Source organism: Cebidichthys violaceus, unplaced genomic scaffold, assembly GCF_023349555.1.
Source record: "Cebidichthys violaceus isolate CVI_PGR_0920_01 unplaced genomic scaffold, fCebVio1.0.p SCAF_28, whole genome shotgun sequence".
Lineage (NCBI taxonomy): Eukaryota > Metazoa > Chordata > Actinopteri > Perciformes > Stichaeidae > Cebidichthys > Cebidichthys violaceus.
In genome coordinates this window covers 1,710,478-1,727,253 of record NW_027176461.1, presented here as the reverse complement: position 1 = coordinate 1,727,253, position 16,776 = coordinate 1,710,478, and the positions used below count along the sequence as shown (strand labels likewise).

Sequence of the window (16,776 nt, the reverse complement as noted above, 5' to 3'; positions counted from 1 at the left end):
TAACTCTAGATGGTGCTAATGATCAGTATAAGTATATACATACATTTAAGGGAGTATAAAGAACAAAATAACATAATATTGAAATATGCAAGTATCCAAAGTGGTAATAATACCACACGGAAGTATATTAATATTAACAGAATGTAATAAAATCATCGTAAATAAGACAATGCACACTTTGCAGATTGGAATGTCATTGCAGATCAGTATGTTTCCTGCAATGACAGGAACTTTAATGTTGTAGATGATTGGGTTGGAGCAAGGTATCATATTTTATACACGTGTAAAATATGAATGTAAAAAAATAGTTATCGATTAAGTAAATGCAGTGTGGTAAAACATACTTTAGAAATGTATGAGTGCCTTAAAATACAGTACTAGTAAAATATGTTTCCGTTACCATCTATAGACTGATAGACCTGCACTGAGAAGATGATCTCCAAACAGCAGCACACACAAAAAAATGAATCGAGTAAAAAATCAAACCAGACATGATCCATGTATTTTATTTATACCTGGAATACAAAACATGACCCTGTTTTCAGCTTTAGTGCTCATGCTTCACTTTAAAGACACTTCATTTGAATATAAAACATTCATAGTGGCACAGCTTATAGGAAACTTTACATATTGCAACAGTTTATAGGCTTTTAATCAAATGTATTTAAATAGCAAGTGTTGCCACTTGACATTCACTCGAGTGACGTCAGGTCGTGTTACATGACAGCAAACACTGAAAAGGTCACGGGATTATTTGAATGTTCTGTACACATGATTTTACTACTGACAGGCTTGTTTCTTCTTTACATAAGGGCTCGAGAAGCAAAGGAGAGACAGATTAACATAATTAATCTCTTTGCCAACATAGACAAAAGAACCCTTTATACAAAAAGTGCACTTTAGTGTTGCTTTTCTTTTTCTCAAAAGAGAAATAGTGTCATAGTAAAATATTTACCAACAACAGTTACTGCTTTAACAGACATTTTAAAATGATAAATTACCGTCAAATATCCTGTTTTCTTTAGTCTACCTTCACATTTGGTTCTTCATAGGTCCAACACAATATAAACTTAGAAAAAAACAAATACAAAATATTGCATATTTAAACAGTAAACTTTTAGGCTTAAAAGAGATGAAACATGCCAGAGGAAATGCAACAAGGGTTCAAGCAATGACACGTATATTTTAAAAGATGTATGAGTAAATAAACAGTGCAGTGTATGGTTGACTGTGGACAGCTTTGCTGTTAATGTCCTGAGTACCTGTCGGCGTTTTAGGAGATACATTATGTGCATTTATAGTGGTACGGTGATGGAAGCGGCGAGGGGTTTAGGTCACACACTATCTTGTTCAGGCTGGAGATCTTCTCTTCCAGCAGGTAGTTCTTCTTCTCTGTGATTTTCTGCCGCTGCTCAGTTCTCTCCAGAGCTTTCAGCAGCTCGGTGTTCTCCTCATACAGGTCTTTGATCAACACGTCCGCTTTTCCATTCCTGTGCAGCTAGAAAAGTCGAGAGAAAGTACACGACAAAGGCTTTGATTATTCCATAATGAATCTCATTTGATGCAGCCAGAAGGAAAAGCTGTGTGGACGCTGACACATAGCTTAGCTGATATGTAGCAAAGACATTGCAATAGAAAAGGCCAAAGACGTGTCCCCAGTAATTTAGAATCAATGTCACTATTACATTGCTGGTTGTCCCTCTCAGTACATACAGTATCTTGTTCACAAATATTTATTAACCACATTTTAAGTCTTCTGTTTTGATGGCTATGAGAAATTGATCTCCCTCCCAGAAGAGAAAGTCCTGACAGAAAGCAACAAAACAGCCGTCTTAACTGCAAAATATTGCTTTGCTCAATGATTTTACGTTTGTGTATATATATGTTCTAATAAGTTGCAGTGTTTAATGTGAATTTGTTATCTTGTGATTAACCATTTAGTTTTTTTGGTATAATTATGATTGTAATTATCAAACTAACTAGATCCACACTTTACTCTGAGAACTTGCTCCTTCTTGTGATGCTTTGACGTCTTGTTGGGATGCTCCCCACATTCAATTTGGCTTCCTCTTTTAAAAATGTCCTTTCTAATGTTGTATTCTAATATTCTTGGTTTGATATTTTAACAATCTTATTTGTTTGAGAAGGATGATTTTATCAGTTGTTTATGTGGCAGTTGTTTCAGGTGTTTTTTCACACAGTGAATTCGATGCATGACAGAGGTCCATGACTGAAATGTTGCGTCTTTAATAAACTCCGACGACAGTGTGTGTGGGTTTTCAAAAACACTTGTTTTGATTTGATTCATAAAAGGTTAATATTGGGTCTAAATCTTATCTCTAATCTAATCTTTTAAAACTCAAATATGAATATCTTCCTCAGGAGTACAGCACTGTAACTGTTGAATTGTAAATCACAACTCAATGCTGCTTTTATCCACTTTAAGAAATAGAATAAAAAAAAGTTATGTGGACATTTATGAAAGAAATTTCTAAGACGCATGATTTTGGCCCTCTTGAAAATTTTAATTATTCGTATGATTTGTTTTTTCAACAATTCGTTTTTCTTTAAGAGACAACACTGAGTTGTTTATGATGATTCTGAGCTTTTTGAACTAACCTGGTCTTTCAGCTGAGCGACCTTCTCTTTGAGCAGCAGTTTGACGTTACGCAGCGACAGTTCAATTTCCCTCATACGCTCCTCCATATTCTTCATCTTCCACTCCCTTTCATCCTGGTGAGAAGACAGTGAGGGATGTAAACAAATTTTCTGCAAATGTGATGAGGAAATTTGAATTTTCTTCCCTCTGAGCTGATGTAAACTGAGAAAAATCAAAACAACATGCAGACCACATTCTAATGAGCTAGAAGCTTTATTTTATCTTAAGTTCAGCATTGAATGATTTCTGGTACACTTCTAAAGGAGAGGACACTAAGAAAATAACTAAAATATAAATAAGTATAAAATAATGCCATGTATTCCAGATACCTCTACAAAAATAATTTAATGCATAAATAAAATAAATTTTAACATGATTCCTATTAAAATAAATAACAAAACAATAAAACAAATACATTTGAGTCTATACATGGTGCAAAAAAGGAAGACTCACTAAATGACTTAACACACACATGACATTAATTGATCACTACTGGGGACAAACAATGATTTGGTTCATAATAATAAACACCAGGAAAACATTAAAAGTTGTGTGACATGTTTGAACAGTTCTTGTTCAGGAAAAAAACAAAAAAAACATAACCCAGACACATGTGATTCACTTTGGTTGTGCAGCAGCAGCAACAGAAACAGCAACACCGACACACACAGTCCCAGAACACAAACGCAACATAAACAGGTAGCTTGAAGAAACATTCAACTATGTGTAGTGTCAGACAAGAATAACAGGCATAAACAGCAAAAGACAAACAGTGAAAACGCAGTACCTTCATTAAGAAATCTCATACTGGACGCAGACAGTAACGTCAACTGACAGCTACACGTTTCTTGATTGTTGGAAAAGGCTCAGAAGGCTGTCAGGCACTAATCTGACCTCAACTTAACACTCCTCGATGATCATAAGGCAAGACTTAGCCTCTGAGGATGTATACACCCTGTCTCAGACAATGATAAATGGTACAAGTGCACAACAGAACATTCCCAGAAAATACACCCTGCGTTAAAAAGATTCCCCGTATTAAAACTACAAAATATTTTTAATGCACAAAAGGATTGGACCCTTATAAAAGTCAAATACGGTCAACAAGCAGCTCTGTGTTTGCTGATGTTACATTGGATATGGCATGTAGGACAAACTTTAAAATTTCAATGTCATTTTAATCAAAATCCCATTGGGAAAAAAATCTCAAGAGCCTTTTCTGTGTTTGCCTGCCACCTAGCAGCAGGGAAATACAATTACACATTTGTGCCTTTTCAATCAGGCACCACATTTGTTCTCAATCTCCTATAAGGATGCAGAAGGAATGCAGAAAGGGTGGCATCAGGCGCCACAGTCAGATTTTGGTTCCAAACATAGCAGAGGAAGAGGAGCAGGTATGAGAAAAGAGGAGCAGTCTTTGAGGTGAAAAAGAAAGACGCTGGTGTTACAATCCACCGATCCGCCGGTAGCTGTCTGCGTGAGCCGCCCGCTGCTCCGGCATCGGCCCCTGGAGAGAAAAGGCAGGTACACTTCACCACGGCTCCACCCTCTCCTCTAACCCTTATTTAGAACAACGCGTACAGTACAAACTGAGTTGTGGGCTTTTAGAGAAGTGGGCATTTAGGGCTACTGAAAGAAGCTAATCATTTGCATTATGGGAAATGCTTACAATACACACTAGAGACTAAAAGTCAAGATATCCTGGCTTCTTCAGTTTTTACAGTTAGAATAGGATGAACTGAATCAGACATATAATGTGTCAACTGGCATGAAATTAGCAAAAATGTTTTGTTCTGTTTGGGTTCTGTTTGTTTATATTCATATGTTTGTGAGGCAGCGTTGAACATCATGTAAACTGTTCAAATTTGTATGAGGTCAATATGTTGTGCTGTTAGCTCTGGTAAGTATATGATTAATATATATAATTAAATTAAATCTTATCATAAATGTATATTACACACAATTATAGTAAATGGGATCCACTACATTCATGGTAACCTTTTGATAACTAGTAGTTTCATGCTGCAGATGAAAATGGCAATAAAAAGTCAGATGCTATTAAAACACACTATAGGAGGGATGACACCATTTACAGATAAACTGGAACAAACTACATCTATCTGGTTGGGGTGAGACGACGGTTTGTGCAAAATGACAAATGGAAAAACAGCCACCAGGATCACACCCAGATGATCACACCACTGCAGCTACTGAAGTCCCCAGACGGAAAATTAAATAAAGACAGTGAGTTCAGAAACTCACAGGCACCACAAACTAAACACCAAACCCAAAAAGTAAACACGACACACACATGACATAAGGAGGTGAAGACAGACAGGTGTTGACATGGACAAGCATCAAAATAAAGAGCAATGCAAACTCCGCATTCAAACAAAAAGGTAATGGAAAATAAACGAGGATGATTACAACAAATGACACTCAGCTCAGGTGAAATTATACACTTTTAAAGCAATGAATTATTAATATTCACTTTATATTTAATGCTGAGCATTTTAGCGAGGTATCAATTTTCTTTGAATTTCCTGCCAAATTAAAAAAAAAAAAAAAAAACATAAAATATATTTTTCAGCACCTGAATTGAGTGACTTATTTGAGTGGGCACAGTTTCTACACCAAAGTGAGAGTGAAAGAAATACTATGGGTGTGTTTACATTTAACTCCCATTATATCCCAAAGCAGCTCCAACATGACATTTGGTTCCCATCTTATAGCTATTAATGATGAATTTATGGTAAAAGCAACAACAGATGGCTGTAATGTGACCAAAAAAAGACAGTGAAAGAAAAAATGGCAGGAGATGAATGTAAAACCAAACCGTGCAATGATGCAATGGCACTAAACCTTCAGGTATTAAACTGCTTGTTCAGGTTTTTTGCTCTTTGTAAGATCTCAAAGCAGATTCTGGGAAAATGTAGTTTCAAAAGGATACATTTGTTTATCCTGAAAGTGATAATTTAATTTGCAAGCCTACAAGAGTTGAATGTAGAAAAGCAGTTTTTTTGTTTTCATGCATGTATTTGCTTGAGTCTGCTATCAGGGAAGGTTACGGTTGTAAAGTACCTGCATGTTGTCCGGATCTTCACCTCGATGCTGTCCCCGAGGCATCCTGTGAGGCGATGGAGGCAGAAGTTCCACCAACTGAGCCTGAAATGTCTAAACAAAGTAGAAAAATGCACAGTCAGAACAGAAATACACAGTACAGTACCTCATATATGAGGTCATTTTGTTTAACAATAATCTAATCACAACTGCAAAACTACAATGAACAACGCAACACAAACTAACAAAATATAAGCATAATCTGTTTTGTTTTGTCTATTTGACTTCTTCATGACACAGTAACTAGTTTAACGAGGTGATGCTCCAGATACCTGCTTAAGGTATCATAAAACCCTATATTACATTTTTGATGTCATGCATTCTTTCATTCTACCTTTTAGTATTGTAAATCATGGCTTTTCTTATAATACTTTAAAAACTAAAACCAGTAAATTCCTCTAAATAAAAATTTAATAACTTAAGCACTCCTAAAACTGAAATCAAAACCAAAATGAAATTAACTTATTATCTTAATAAAATAAGAACGAATATACATTTTTAAACTATAATAACTAGTGCAAAAGTTACAACCAGAAAAAGTTAACATAAGCATAAAGAAAGCAAAGCACAAGTTCTCTTTATATATACAAAAAAATATATCCTTAATTTAAAAAACCATAAACCAATGTCTTAAAATAAAAACAACACTAGAATAAGAAGAGAAACGTTGGTACCTCTAGCAGCTGTGTGGACAGTCGAGCCATTTGGGCTTTGAGCGCGTCATTTTCTTGTTGAAGGTCTTCCAGCTCTGCGTGTCCTTGTCCTGCTTCACGGTCCTGAAACACACAAAGCATATGTAATAAGAATTTACGCCACATAATCAGTGTGTTTAGAAGAATTTTTTTTTTAAATATCTGGTTAGATATATCCAGTTTACCTTGGTGAGCTCCTTTTGTGCCTCGAGCTCCTGCTTCAGAGAGGCGTTCTCCTGTTCCAAGGCCTTCACCAGGGAGGACTGAGTCAGTTTGTGCTGCTTCAGGGACAAGATGGTAGCATCAAGCTGACGGACCTGCACACATAAAGTGAAGGGCTTATAGATTAGTGACTGAATGAGAGACTGGAACACTTATACGACTGTAGATTTTTAACGTTCATCGCAGTTTGCTGTAGGACTCGACTCACCTTGTCTCTGGACTGCACGAGGTCTCCTTTGACGTTGCGGACTTCAGCCTGAATCCTCTCGTTGTCCTGCCTCAACAGTTGCTGCTCCTGATCCACCAGCCGAGACATCTCCTCTCTGTACAGCTTCTTGCTCTTACTCTGGAGACCACTCGAGTGCAAGGCCATCTCCAAAACGTGGTTCTGTGATGAACAAAGGGTAAAAAGGTCATGTCACTGTGGCCGAATACTCTTTCTCTTTATTGTTTTAAAATGGGGTTGTATGAGATACTTATCCATAGGGAGTGCATTAGTATATGGCGGTCAAATCAATATCAGTTTAAGTGTACGCTATATTTACAATACTTTCACCTCTCTGCCATCAGGCAGCCTTTCTGATGGGGAACTGAAGCAGTTATCGGTCACGATTATCGGTCACGATTGAGTCAAGACTCAATTGACAAAAAATGTAACACAACCACACTTCAAAACACCCAAACTATCCCATTAAGTCTATTTTAAGTCTTCCTTTTTTTCAATTATGTACAATATACATAAAAACAAATTATTACCTTATCATTGACATTTTGCAGCTTCTTGTGTAGCACTGCAACTTCATGTTTAAGGGAATCCCTCTCCTTCTGCGAAACACGGAGGTCTGACTTGAGACGAGCACTTTGATGGTTCACAGCCTGAAGACTTTCATCCACTGTCTTGACCTAGAGTAGAGAAAGGAACGCGTTAGGTCCTGAATAACACTGTTTTTGGGGTTTAACTTGTTCCCAGTTGGTTACAAATCTGTTTAATTACTATGAACAGTGCTGTAAAACAATACCATCAATTGATTGATACAGAGGATTCTGTGGGTTACAGCAGACTCTTACCCTCTCTTGAGCTTTGGCTAGCTGGCTGCAGAGGCCCAGAGTCTCCTTATCCACACTCAGCCGCTCCTCTACCAGGTGGCTGAGCTGACTCTCCATCGAGTCTACTTTGACCGCCTGAGAACCAAAAGACAGCTACAGCTGTAATTAAACTATCCTTTATGTGCAGCTTCAACGCTCTAGCTAGACCACACCACGATATCTCAGAAAATCATTTATGTTCAAATTATTCAGATACTTGTATTCAATTAGATCGTCTGAGTCATTTCTTGGCAAGAGTAGGTGGTGTTAATGCTTTATAACTTTTGTGCCTGTGTAAAGCTTGAATGGATCTCACATTAACCCCGTCAAAGAGTCGACGGCCTGGTGCTCACCTTCTCTCTGAGGCCAGAGAGCTGCTGTGACAGCTGGGTATTCCTCTGCTCTAGCTGTGCAGAGTCCTCCAGAGCTTTGGTCAGCTCTGCCTCCAGAGCAGACACACAAGCTGCCAGCTAACACAAAACAGCCACCAATTAACTACCAGCTACGACACCATGATGACCATCGTCAGTCATAAAACCCCGTTTACCTCGCTTTTCTCTTCCGCGGTGAACGCCTCCCTCTTCTTGTTCTCCTTTATCAGCTCAGCCAGCTGCTGCCGTAGATCTTCCATGTCAGAAATTTTTTGGCCATTTTTCTCCAACAGCATTTCATTCTCATCCCCGAGTTGCTGGCTCTGCAGATGCAGCTCTGAAATCTGCAGAGAAGATAATATATGTTATTGGCTGCTTCAGAATGAAAAAGGAATTAATTATGTGGAGACAAAATGGTTTCTGATGACTTTTCAAAGGATGGGAATGTTGGCCAGTCAGTTGGTCCACCACTGAAATATCTGAAATAAGCATGGACTGCCATTCAATTTTGTAAAGACATTCACGGTTCCCAGAGGATGCATCCTAAGGACTTTGAGGATCCCTTGACTGTTCTTCTAGCACCACCATGAGGATGACAGTTGTTTTTTACAGAAATGTCTAGACAATTACTGGATACATCGTCATGAAATTGGTACAGACATCGATGCCCCCCTCAGAACGAATAAGCACGTTAGCAGGTCTTTGCCGACAGTAGCATTTAGCAAGACATTAGCATTTAGCAAGACATTAGCATTTAGCAAGACATTAGCATTTAGCTCCACTGTGCCTTACGTACAGCCTCACAGATCTGATAGCATGACTGTGCACTTAAAAAGTTACTTCAGTACCTGTTTCTTGAAATTCTCTGCCGCCTTTTGATCCGCAATCTTCCCTTTTTTCAGATGCTCAAGTGTTTGTCTAAAATCAAACATTAGAAGACAATTTCAGTTTACATGACAAATTAACAATGATCATTATTAAATATGTGTTTAAATTAAATGGGTTGTTTCTTACATCAGCTCCTCCTGGACCTCTTTCAAGTCCTCTTCCTTCAACGCAGCAATCTTCTGTCTGAGGACGACATTTTCTTCAGCAAGACGACTGGCTTCAGAACTACAGACAGACAAAACTACTTTAAAAAACTAGATTCTAACTATAATAAAACCGAACATGTCAGAATACACATTAATAATTCAGTGGCAAGACTTGCTACATATTGATTAAAGCATCCACACACATTGAACTTGCAATTGTTTTTGCTATTCCACTGGTGATCTACAAGGACCAAAGCAGCACAAGAGTTAAAGATCTTTTGCATCTCATAAAGGAACCTAATCACGGGATGGACAAACAGCACGACGTTGAGCTCAAGAACAAAAGGAGGAGCGCTCTTAAAAATCAAAGCACCACAGGGATGAGACAACGAGAAGCCACAGGAGACACGGAGGGACGGGATCCTAGTTTTTCCTCCACGTTACCTATGAGCCTGCGTTGTTGCATTTAACGACTGCGACTTGTCCTGTAGCTCTGTGATGGCTCTGCGAAGTTTGGTGTTCTGCTTCTCAAAGTCCCCACAGCTGTCCTCCAGATCAGTCACTGTCTGAACTTTATCCCGGAGAGACTCCTCTGACTGTTCAACGTCTGAACGAATCTCACCCTGCCTCTCCAATTCACTTAACAACTCGGTAAGCTTATTGTTCTCCGCTCTCAACCGGCTGATCTCATCCACCAGTGCAATCTGCTGGTCTTGGAAATCATGGAAAACACTCATCTGACTTTCAAGGCTCCAAACTGTCTGTTCGAGTTCACTGTTTTGGTCTTTCATTTTGGCATTTTCACAAATGCAATCTTCATATCTAATCTGAAAATCTGTCATCTTTAAGGCCTTTACCTCCAGCTCTTTGACATGCTCCATCAAAAGTAGCACCTTAACTTTGAGGCTATAGTTTTCCTCCAGTATCTGGTGGCCAGTTTTGATCTTTTCTGTGTTATGAGCCAGAAGATTCTCTAGTATGTCTGTCTTCTGTTGAAGCAGAGAAATCTTGTCATGTAGGAGGATGTTCTCCTCGGTGGCAGTGTTATACAAAGCCTGTATCTTAAGGAGAGAACATTGGCTGTCCTCACAATCAGCATCTTCATCCTGACAATCATGTGCGCATTCTTCCTGTATTTCAGCAGTTAAATGTTCACAGTCTGAAACAAGTTCAACTTCCTGTGTACTGTAATAAGAGTTATTTGGTAAACACCCAACCTCAGCATCCGCTAGAGACAGTTCATCTGTCTCCTCCAGCACTGAGGGATCCACCACAGTCTCATGACATGGCTTATCTTCACTGAGAGGGATTTCATTGACCAAAGTCAGTACATCTGGAGGTTTGTTCTCCCTCTCACATGATTCTTTATTCTCACCGTCTTCATCAGCAGCGACACCTTCAAACGCCTCAGGGGATGAAATTGCCTCACACGGCATCTCTGGGGAAACTGCTTCATTTTTGGATTCAACAGTTGAATGATTTCCAATGTGAACATCTGGGCTGAGGCCATCACAAGACATTGATTCAGGGTCTTCATGTCCGATTTCTGGAGAGCAACAGTCTACATCAACATTCTTGGGACTTGAATCTCCAATTTGCAAATCTTCAGGAACAGCAATAGCTTGATTAACTTCTGGCATGTTTCCTTGATCATCACTGGTATCAGAGACATTTTCATGTAATTCATTATCCTTTTTGATCATGGCATCATTATTGAGACGGACTACAGAAAGTGCCAAACATGTTGCCTGTTCTTTACCAGAGAATGAAATACATTCTTCCTCCTTTAAAGTGTGTATTTCATTTGATTTTTCGATTCCTTCTTCCTTAGCCTTTTCTGCAGAAGACACAACCTGGTTGAATATCAACTCTAGCTCTTTAATTCTGATTTTAAGCATATCTCTTTCTGCAAGCAGCTCTTCTCTGTCATTCTCTCGATTATCTTCTAACTTTTCGTTAAGGTTGGACGCATGTTCCTCTAGCTCTTTCCTCTCAAGCGCAAAGTCCACGGCTGCCTGTTTAAGCAGCATCTCCAACTCCTCGATCGTCATCCTCAAATCATCGCGCTCAGTTAACAGTTCAATCCTCTCAGTAATCTGCCTCTCCGAGATGGAGAGCAACTCCTTGTATTTTGCCTGAAGTTCTGACTGACTGCTGAGAAGTTCTTCCCTCTCCTGTTTAAAATCTTCCACTGTTTGATTGAGCAGGAGCTCAGTCTCGAGCGCTTTCCTCTCAGACTGAGCGAGATGCTCGTCTTTGGTTTCCAGGCTCCCTTGAAGCCGGTTATGGAGGTCATTCAGCTGCCTGCTCAGCGCTATCTCTTTACTCTGAGCCGAACTGATAAAGTCATCCAGCTCATTTTGCAGTTGCTGTGTTTTCATCACAAGTTCTTCCATTTCCTGTTTATGTAGACTTTCTATCACATGTAGTTGTTTTGTCCACTCTTGATCCTCTCTCTCTTTTTCTTGCTCTATGGCCTTCTGCATTATTCTTCTTTGTTCCTCTGCGTTCTCCAGTGCCTCCTGTATTTGTGCCTCCCAGTGGAGCTTCTGCTCAACGTGTCTTTCAGAAAGAGCCTTCAGCTCACTTTGATAGTGCTGTTCAAGTTTCAAAAGATCAGCCTGAAAACGCTCGGCAACAGACTCTTGATCACCTGAGAAACGACTCTCCACTTTCTTGATTCTCTGGGTGAAGCTGATCTCGATTTCCCTCCTGTACATGGTTATGTAATGAATGTTACAGCAACAGTTTGAACTCTTTATAGTACAAGTTAAAAGAAAAAAAAAAAAAACATACATTTTTAGCATATTAGATCATTTACAAGGATAGACGATAAGGACAAAGCAAGTTTTATTGATAAAGAAGTTACTATGATCACAGTAAAATCCAAATATCTCACCTCTCCTGAGCGATTTCATCTCGTAGTTTATCCAACATGCTGCTGAGAGCGTCCCTCTCTGCGGTGTGCTTGACCGTCAGCTCCCTCATGGCCTCACAGTGGCTCTCCTCTAGACGAGCCCTCTCCTCTGCCATTAAGCATTCTACTCTCTTCTCCTCCTCCTTCTCAGCCTCGAGCTTCTCCCTCTCTTCGTTCAGCCTCTCCTGCAGCATCCCTTCGTAATCCTCCTCCAGCTGCAGCCTCTCCGTCTCCCACTCCTCCCTCAGCTTTTTCTCCCTCTGCTCAAACTTCTCTTGTACCTGCAACCTTTCTTGAAGTACTCTATTGAGCAGAGCCTCCTTGTGTCGCTCCTGAAGCTGGGCACATTCACTCTCCCACTGCTCCCTGAGCTTGCCCTCCTTCTCTTCGTGTTCCCTGACAAGTCTCAACATCTCTTCCTCCACCACCACCTGCAGAGACTCGTTGTTCTGCTCGTCCAGCTGAGCCCTCTCTTTCTGCCACTGCTCTGTCAGCCTCTGAACAATCTCCTCACGCTCTCCGTCAAACCTCACCGTTGCCTCCTCTAGTCTGGCCTTCAGTTCGTCCTCATGGCTTTGTTGCAAAAGCTCTTTCTCCCTTTCGCAATCATCCAACAATCTCTTCTCCAACTCAGCCTGTTCTCCCTGCACTTTCTTTCCCTCCTCTTCCAGTCTTGCTTTGAAAAGCTCTTCCTGCTCTTCCCCCAGTTTCTTGATCTCAATGGCATGTTGTTTCCTCAGCTCGTCCATCTCTTTTACAAGATCTTCACCCGTCTCTGTCTGCTGGGCTTCGAGGGTCTTCAGCTGCTCCTCCAGGTCTGCAGCGTATGTGTGGGACTCTAGCAGTTGTTGTCTGAGATTTCCCACTTGCTCCTCTTGCAGATTGTCGAGCTCTTCCCTCTCCTCGGCCTGCTTCTGCTTCAGACAAGTCTGCTCCAGCTCCGCCTGCTCTAGCTGTCTCTGGAGCTCCTGTCTGTGGCTCTGAATGCTGGCCATCTCCTCCCTCAAAGCCTGGACCTCCTGCTGGTACTGGAGGGCTATGGCAGCCTTCTGGTCCTCATGGGTCTCCCTCTGCTTTCCTACCATCTCATCAAATTCATTGATCTGTGGCGATATGAAGAAGAAGAATTAAATGAATTGTTTGACTTTTAATAAATACACTTTTTTACTTTGTGTGCTGAGAGTAACACAATACATGATCATCAATCTACATGTTTGTACGCTAAATGTGAAGCTAAAGCCAGCAGCCGGATAGCTTAGCTTACCACCAAAATACTGGAAATGGGGGGGAAACAGCTATTATGGCTCTGTTCAAAAGGTATCAAAATCTGCCAACCAGTTGTTTAATAGTTAGCTGTTTACCTGTGTTTCAAGTCTTTTATCCATGCTAAGCTAATCATATAATTTGTTGTCATTATCTTCCGATTTACAGCAGAAACAAGAGTGATGTTGATCTTCACGTTTTATTCTAAGCAAAAAAGAAAAAGATTCCAAAGACATCAAACTTATCCTTTGAAGGCATAGGAGTAAATTGTTTCACTCATCTCAACTGTCAAATACGTTAAGAACTGTGGTGCAGCCAACAAGACCAGGTAAAGACCAATGAAAGACTTTAGGTAAAGACTAAAATGCCTCAATCCACTAGTTTGATATTACATCAATATGTCTCCCTGCTCTTCCTAGCTATAATTTTTATTACGAAAACACACATCTAATACATTAAAAGATATTTACTACACTAACCTTGCTTTCCAGCTGGTTTTGCAAATCCTCCATTTCCTGAAGGTGTTGCTCCTTCAGCTGCTCCAACATCATCTCTGCCTCAAGGCTCATGCTGAAGGGCTGAACCTCCTCTGAACCAATACCTGCAAAAAGTCGTTACAGGTTAGTGAAGCTGGTGACATTTGACACAGGGTTTCCTTGTTTCTATGCAAAAAGACTATGTTCGAATTGTTGTCATGGACAGATGTAATTAGGGCTCTGTAAGTAGCTCTCCAGGGAGTGTACAGTACTGTGTTACCTGGATCAGACTCCATGCCGGGGCTTTTACTCTCCAGCTCTTCAGAGAGAGGCTTGTGGCAGGGCGGATGAAGTCGTCCAAGACTGTGGAACTCCTGCAACTCTGACTGCAGCTCGTCAATACGATCCTGCAGCTCCTACAAAATGAGAGCACAAGAGTTAAACGTCTGTGAAGACAATATTACTGTCACCACTTTAGTTAAATGTCTCTGCATGTATGGACATGCATGCGGGAAAAGAAAATTCAATAAAAAGGTGGGCAGTTTTAGTGATTTAGATGCAATTACCCTGTACTGAGCTTCGTAGCCGCTGTGTAGTTCTTTAATACGGTCCTCTTGGAGTAAGAAGTCTGCACTGCCAGGGTCTCCAAGCTAAAGAAAATAAGATCATTTACAAGTTATTAGTTTGTTTGCTCAGAAACAATGAAATAAAAAAGGCAGAAAAAGAGCAGGAAGGAAAAAACACACTAAAAACAAAACACAAATAAAAATAGATATGTGTGCAAGTAACAGAGAAAGTCAGTATTGAAATCATGGCGAGCTATAATGTCTCTATACCTTTTCTTTCATAACGTTGTCCAAAATTGTCTGGAGTTTTGTAGTTTGGCTTTGTGCCGCCACTAGTTTGTCAGTAATGTCTAGCAACTCCATTTCAAGGCGTCTGTTTTCCTGAAAAAAAATCAAATAAAATACGGACAACACAGAAAAATTGAGTTGTTCATGAGTGCTTTTGTGCCTTAAGAAACAATAGAAAAACACAGAGAAAAAAGAGGGTACCTTCACAGAGATGGAGAGGTGGTCTCTGAGAAAAGATTCATCCCCCCTGATCTTGTCGACCTCTGCTTCCAGTTGCTCGCGCTGCAGGCCGGCCTGCAGCTGCATCTGGTCCATCTCCTTCATCAGCTCAGATCGCACTGTTGCTAGCTTCTCTTTGTGGTCCTGTTCAAGCTTCCTGAAGACATTCAGGTACACAGAAAACAGGGTGTAACGCTTACAAAGAAGACTACAATACTGACCGTGCCAAATGTTAGGAGGAAGCTGGATTTAGCAGGAATGGTCGGATGACTTTGAGTTTAGCAGGTTTTGTGGTTAAAATAAATACTATATATATATATATATATATATATATATATATATATATATATATATATATATATATATATATATATATATATATATATATATCATTATTATACAACAATCGAATTGTGTTAATGTTATGTATTTTTGTATTTTTATGCTTTGGCAACATTGTTTTTTCTGTGAAACTCATGCCAATAAAGTCACATTGAATTGAATCAAATTAACAAACAGACGGCACAGTTAAACAATCAATCAAATTATTCTGAAAAGGAAAACATTGATCAGAGGGATAAATTACCTGAGATTGAGGTTGTTCATATGTTCAATCGCAGAGTGACGTTCATCCACCTCAGTGGCGAGTTGAGTTTTTAGTTTCTCTGCTTTTTCCAGGTCAGATCGTATTTTCTCTTTCTCCCTGACTTCTCTGTCTACACACTCTCTGAGAGAGAAAAACAACAGGGACAATAATTGTACAAAGATTTACACATGACATGAAAAGAGAAAAAAACAATCCTGCAGGTTTTAACAGGTTAAAACTATTCCAAATGCATTTATTGAAAAAGAGTATTAAGATCTGAATGAGTGACTTATACTCACAGAAGATATCGGATCTCAGCTTTGAAACTCGCCAGTGCCGCCTGGTGAATCCCATTCTTAGTAAGGAGTAGCTCATTCTCAAGTGCCATGGTGAGATCACTAAGACTCAGTTTTCCATCTAGGCTGAAATTCAAAGCCTGCAAAAAAAATGTCAGAATTATACATTTGTCCTTTTTGTGAATATCTTAGATTTTATTTTTTACCAATTAAATCATGTGTAAAAAAAGAGAGAAAAGAAAGTATTTTTGAAGTTTTGTTTTCTGGTAAACTGCACTAATCTGACTTCCTTTATGTCATCAGCTGTCTGAATTAATGAATTTGTACATTTTTGAAACAGTCAAAGTGCTACTAATCAACACTAGTGACCAATAAGTACCTGCAGGATCTCAGTGCTGTTCTCTATTCCCTCATCCATCCAGGCATCCAGGATGTATTCGACTGGAGTGAAACCGGTACCGTCATCAAGGGTGGAGAAGAGACGCATGCCAATGGTGCTGGTCAGAGCAGAAAGAGCAGCTATCCTCCGACCTCCCTCATCAAAGGGCTGTACGGGGGGAGAATTGCCTCTTTTTACTGAAGAAAAATTCCACTTTATGCATTTTGGTAGACCAAATGTAACCTGAGATCTGGCTTTGAATGACTCTATTAAAGAGGAACTATCAATTTTTTTTTTTTTTTCCTAATGCATGATGACATGATAGCATCTTCTTTAACAAGGCTAGGACAGATAACAATAGAAAAAAAATACATATTAAAAGAAATACAATTGACAATAAGAGAATTACCCCACATCCTGTGACCTCGCAAAGCTCAACAAACAAATACCTGAGTGGAGTGGTGTCGTTTAAGCTGTCTGTAGGGCGTGGAGGCGGACGGTGTGGGGGGTTTGTTGTGGTTTACAACCCTGGAGACAAACTCCTGAACATTCATCACTCCATCGCCGGTTAGACTCTGGAGCATATCCAAATTCATCTGAAA

General features: G+C 39.7%; 1 protein-coding gene across 1 annotated transcript in view; it reads right to left on the bottom strand.

Moving 5' to 3' along the window:
- Positions 1-520: 520 nt before the first annotated feature.
- The window catches only part of nin (ninein (GSK3B interacting protein)), a 27,769-nt gene continuing 11,513 nt past the window's right edge, over positions 521-16,776 (bottom strand). The window contains exons 7-29 of the mRNA XM_068721836.1: positions 16,624-16,770; positions 16,175-16,342; positions 15,799-15,935; positions 15,500-15,640; positions 14,896-15,070; positions 14,677-14,787; positions 14,407-14,490; positions 14,121-14,256; positions 13,844-13,965; positions 12,084-13,204; positions 9,629-11,896; positions 9,165-9,263; positions 8,999-9,068; positions 8,327-8,494; positions 8,133-8,249; positions 7,756-7,875; positions 7,450-7,590; positions 6,902-7,081; positions 6,657-6,788; positions 6,454-6,555; positions 5,741-5,833; positions 2,620-2,733; positions 521-1,498 (exon numbers count right to left, since the gene is read on the bottom strand). Coding sequence (XP_068577937.1) covers positions 1,286-1,498; positions 2,620-2,733; positions 5,741-5,833; positions 6,454-6,555; positions 6,657-6,788; positions 6,902-7,081; positions 7,450-7,590; positions 7,756-7,875; positions 8,133-8,249; positions 8,327-8,494; positions 8,999-9,068; positions 9,165-9,263; positions 9,629-11,896; positions 12,084-13,204; positions 13,844-13,965; positions 14,121-14,256; positions 14,407-14,490; positions 14,677-14,787; positions 14,896-15,070; positions 15,500-15,640; positions 15,799-15,935; positions 16,175-16,342; positions 16,624-16,770 — 6,159 coding nt within the window. The 3' untranslated portion in view covers positions 521-1,285. The remainder of the gene's footprint in view (positions 1,499-2,619; positions 2,734-5,740; positions 5,834-6,453; positions 6,556-6,656; positions 6,789-6,901; positions 7,082-7,449; positions 7,591-7,755; positions 7,876-8,132; positions 8,250-8,326; positions 8,495-8,998; positions 9,069-9,164; positions 9,264-9,628; positions 11,897-12,083; positions 13,205-13,843; positions 13,966-14,120; positions 14,257-14,406; positions 14,491-14,676; positions 14,788-14,895; positions 15,071-15,499; positions 15,641-15,798; positions 15,936-16,174; positions 16,343-16,623; positions 16,771-16,776) is intronic.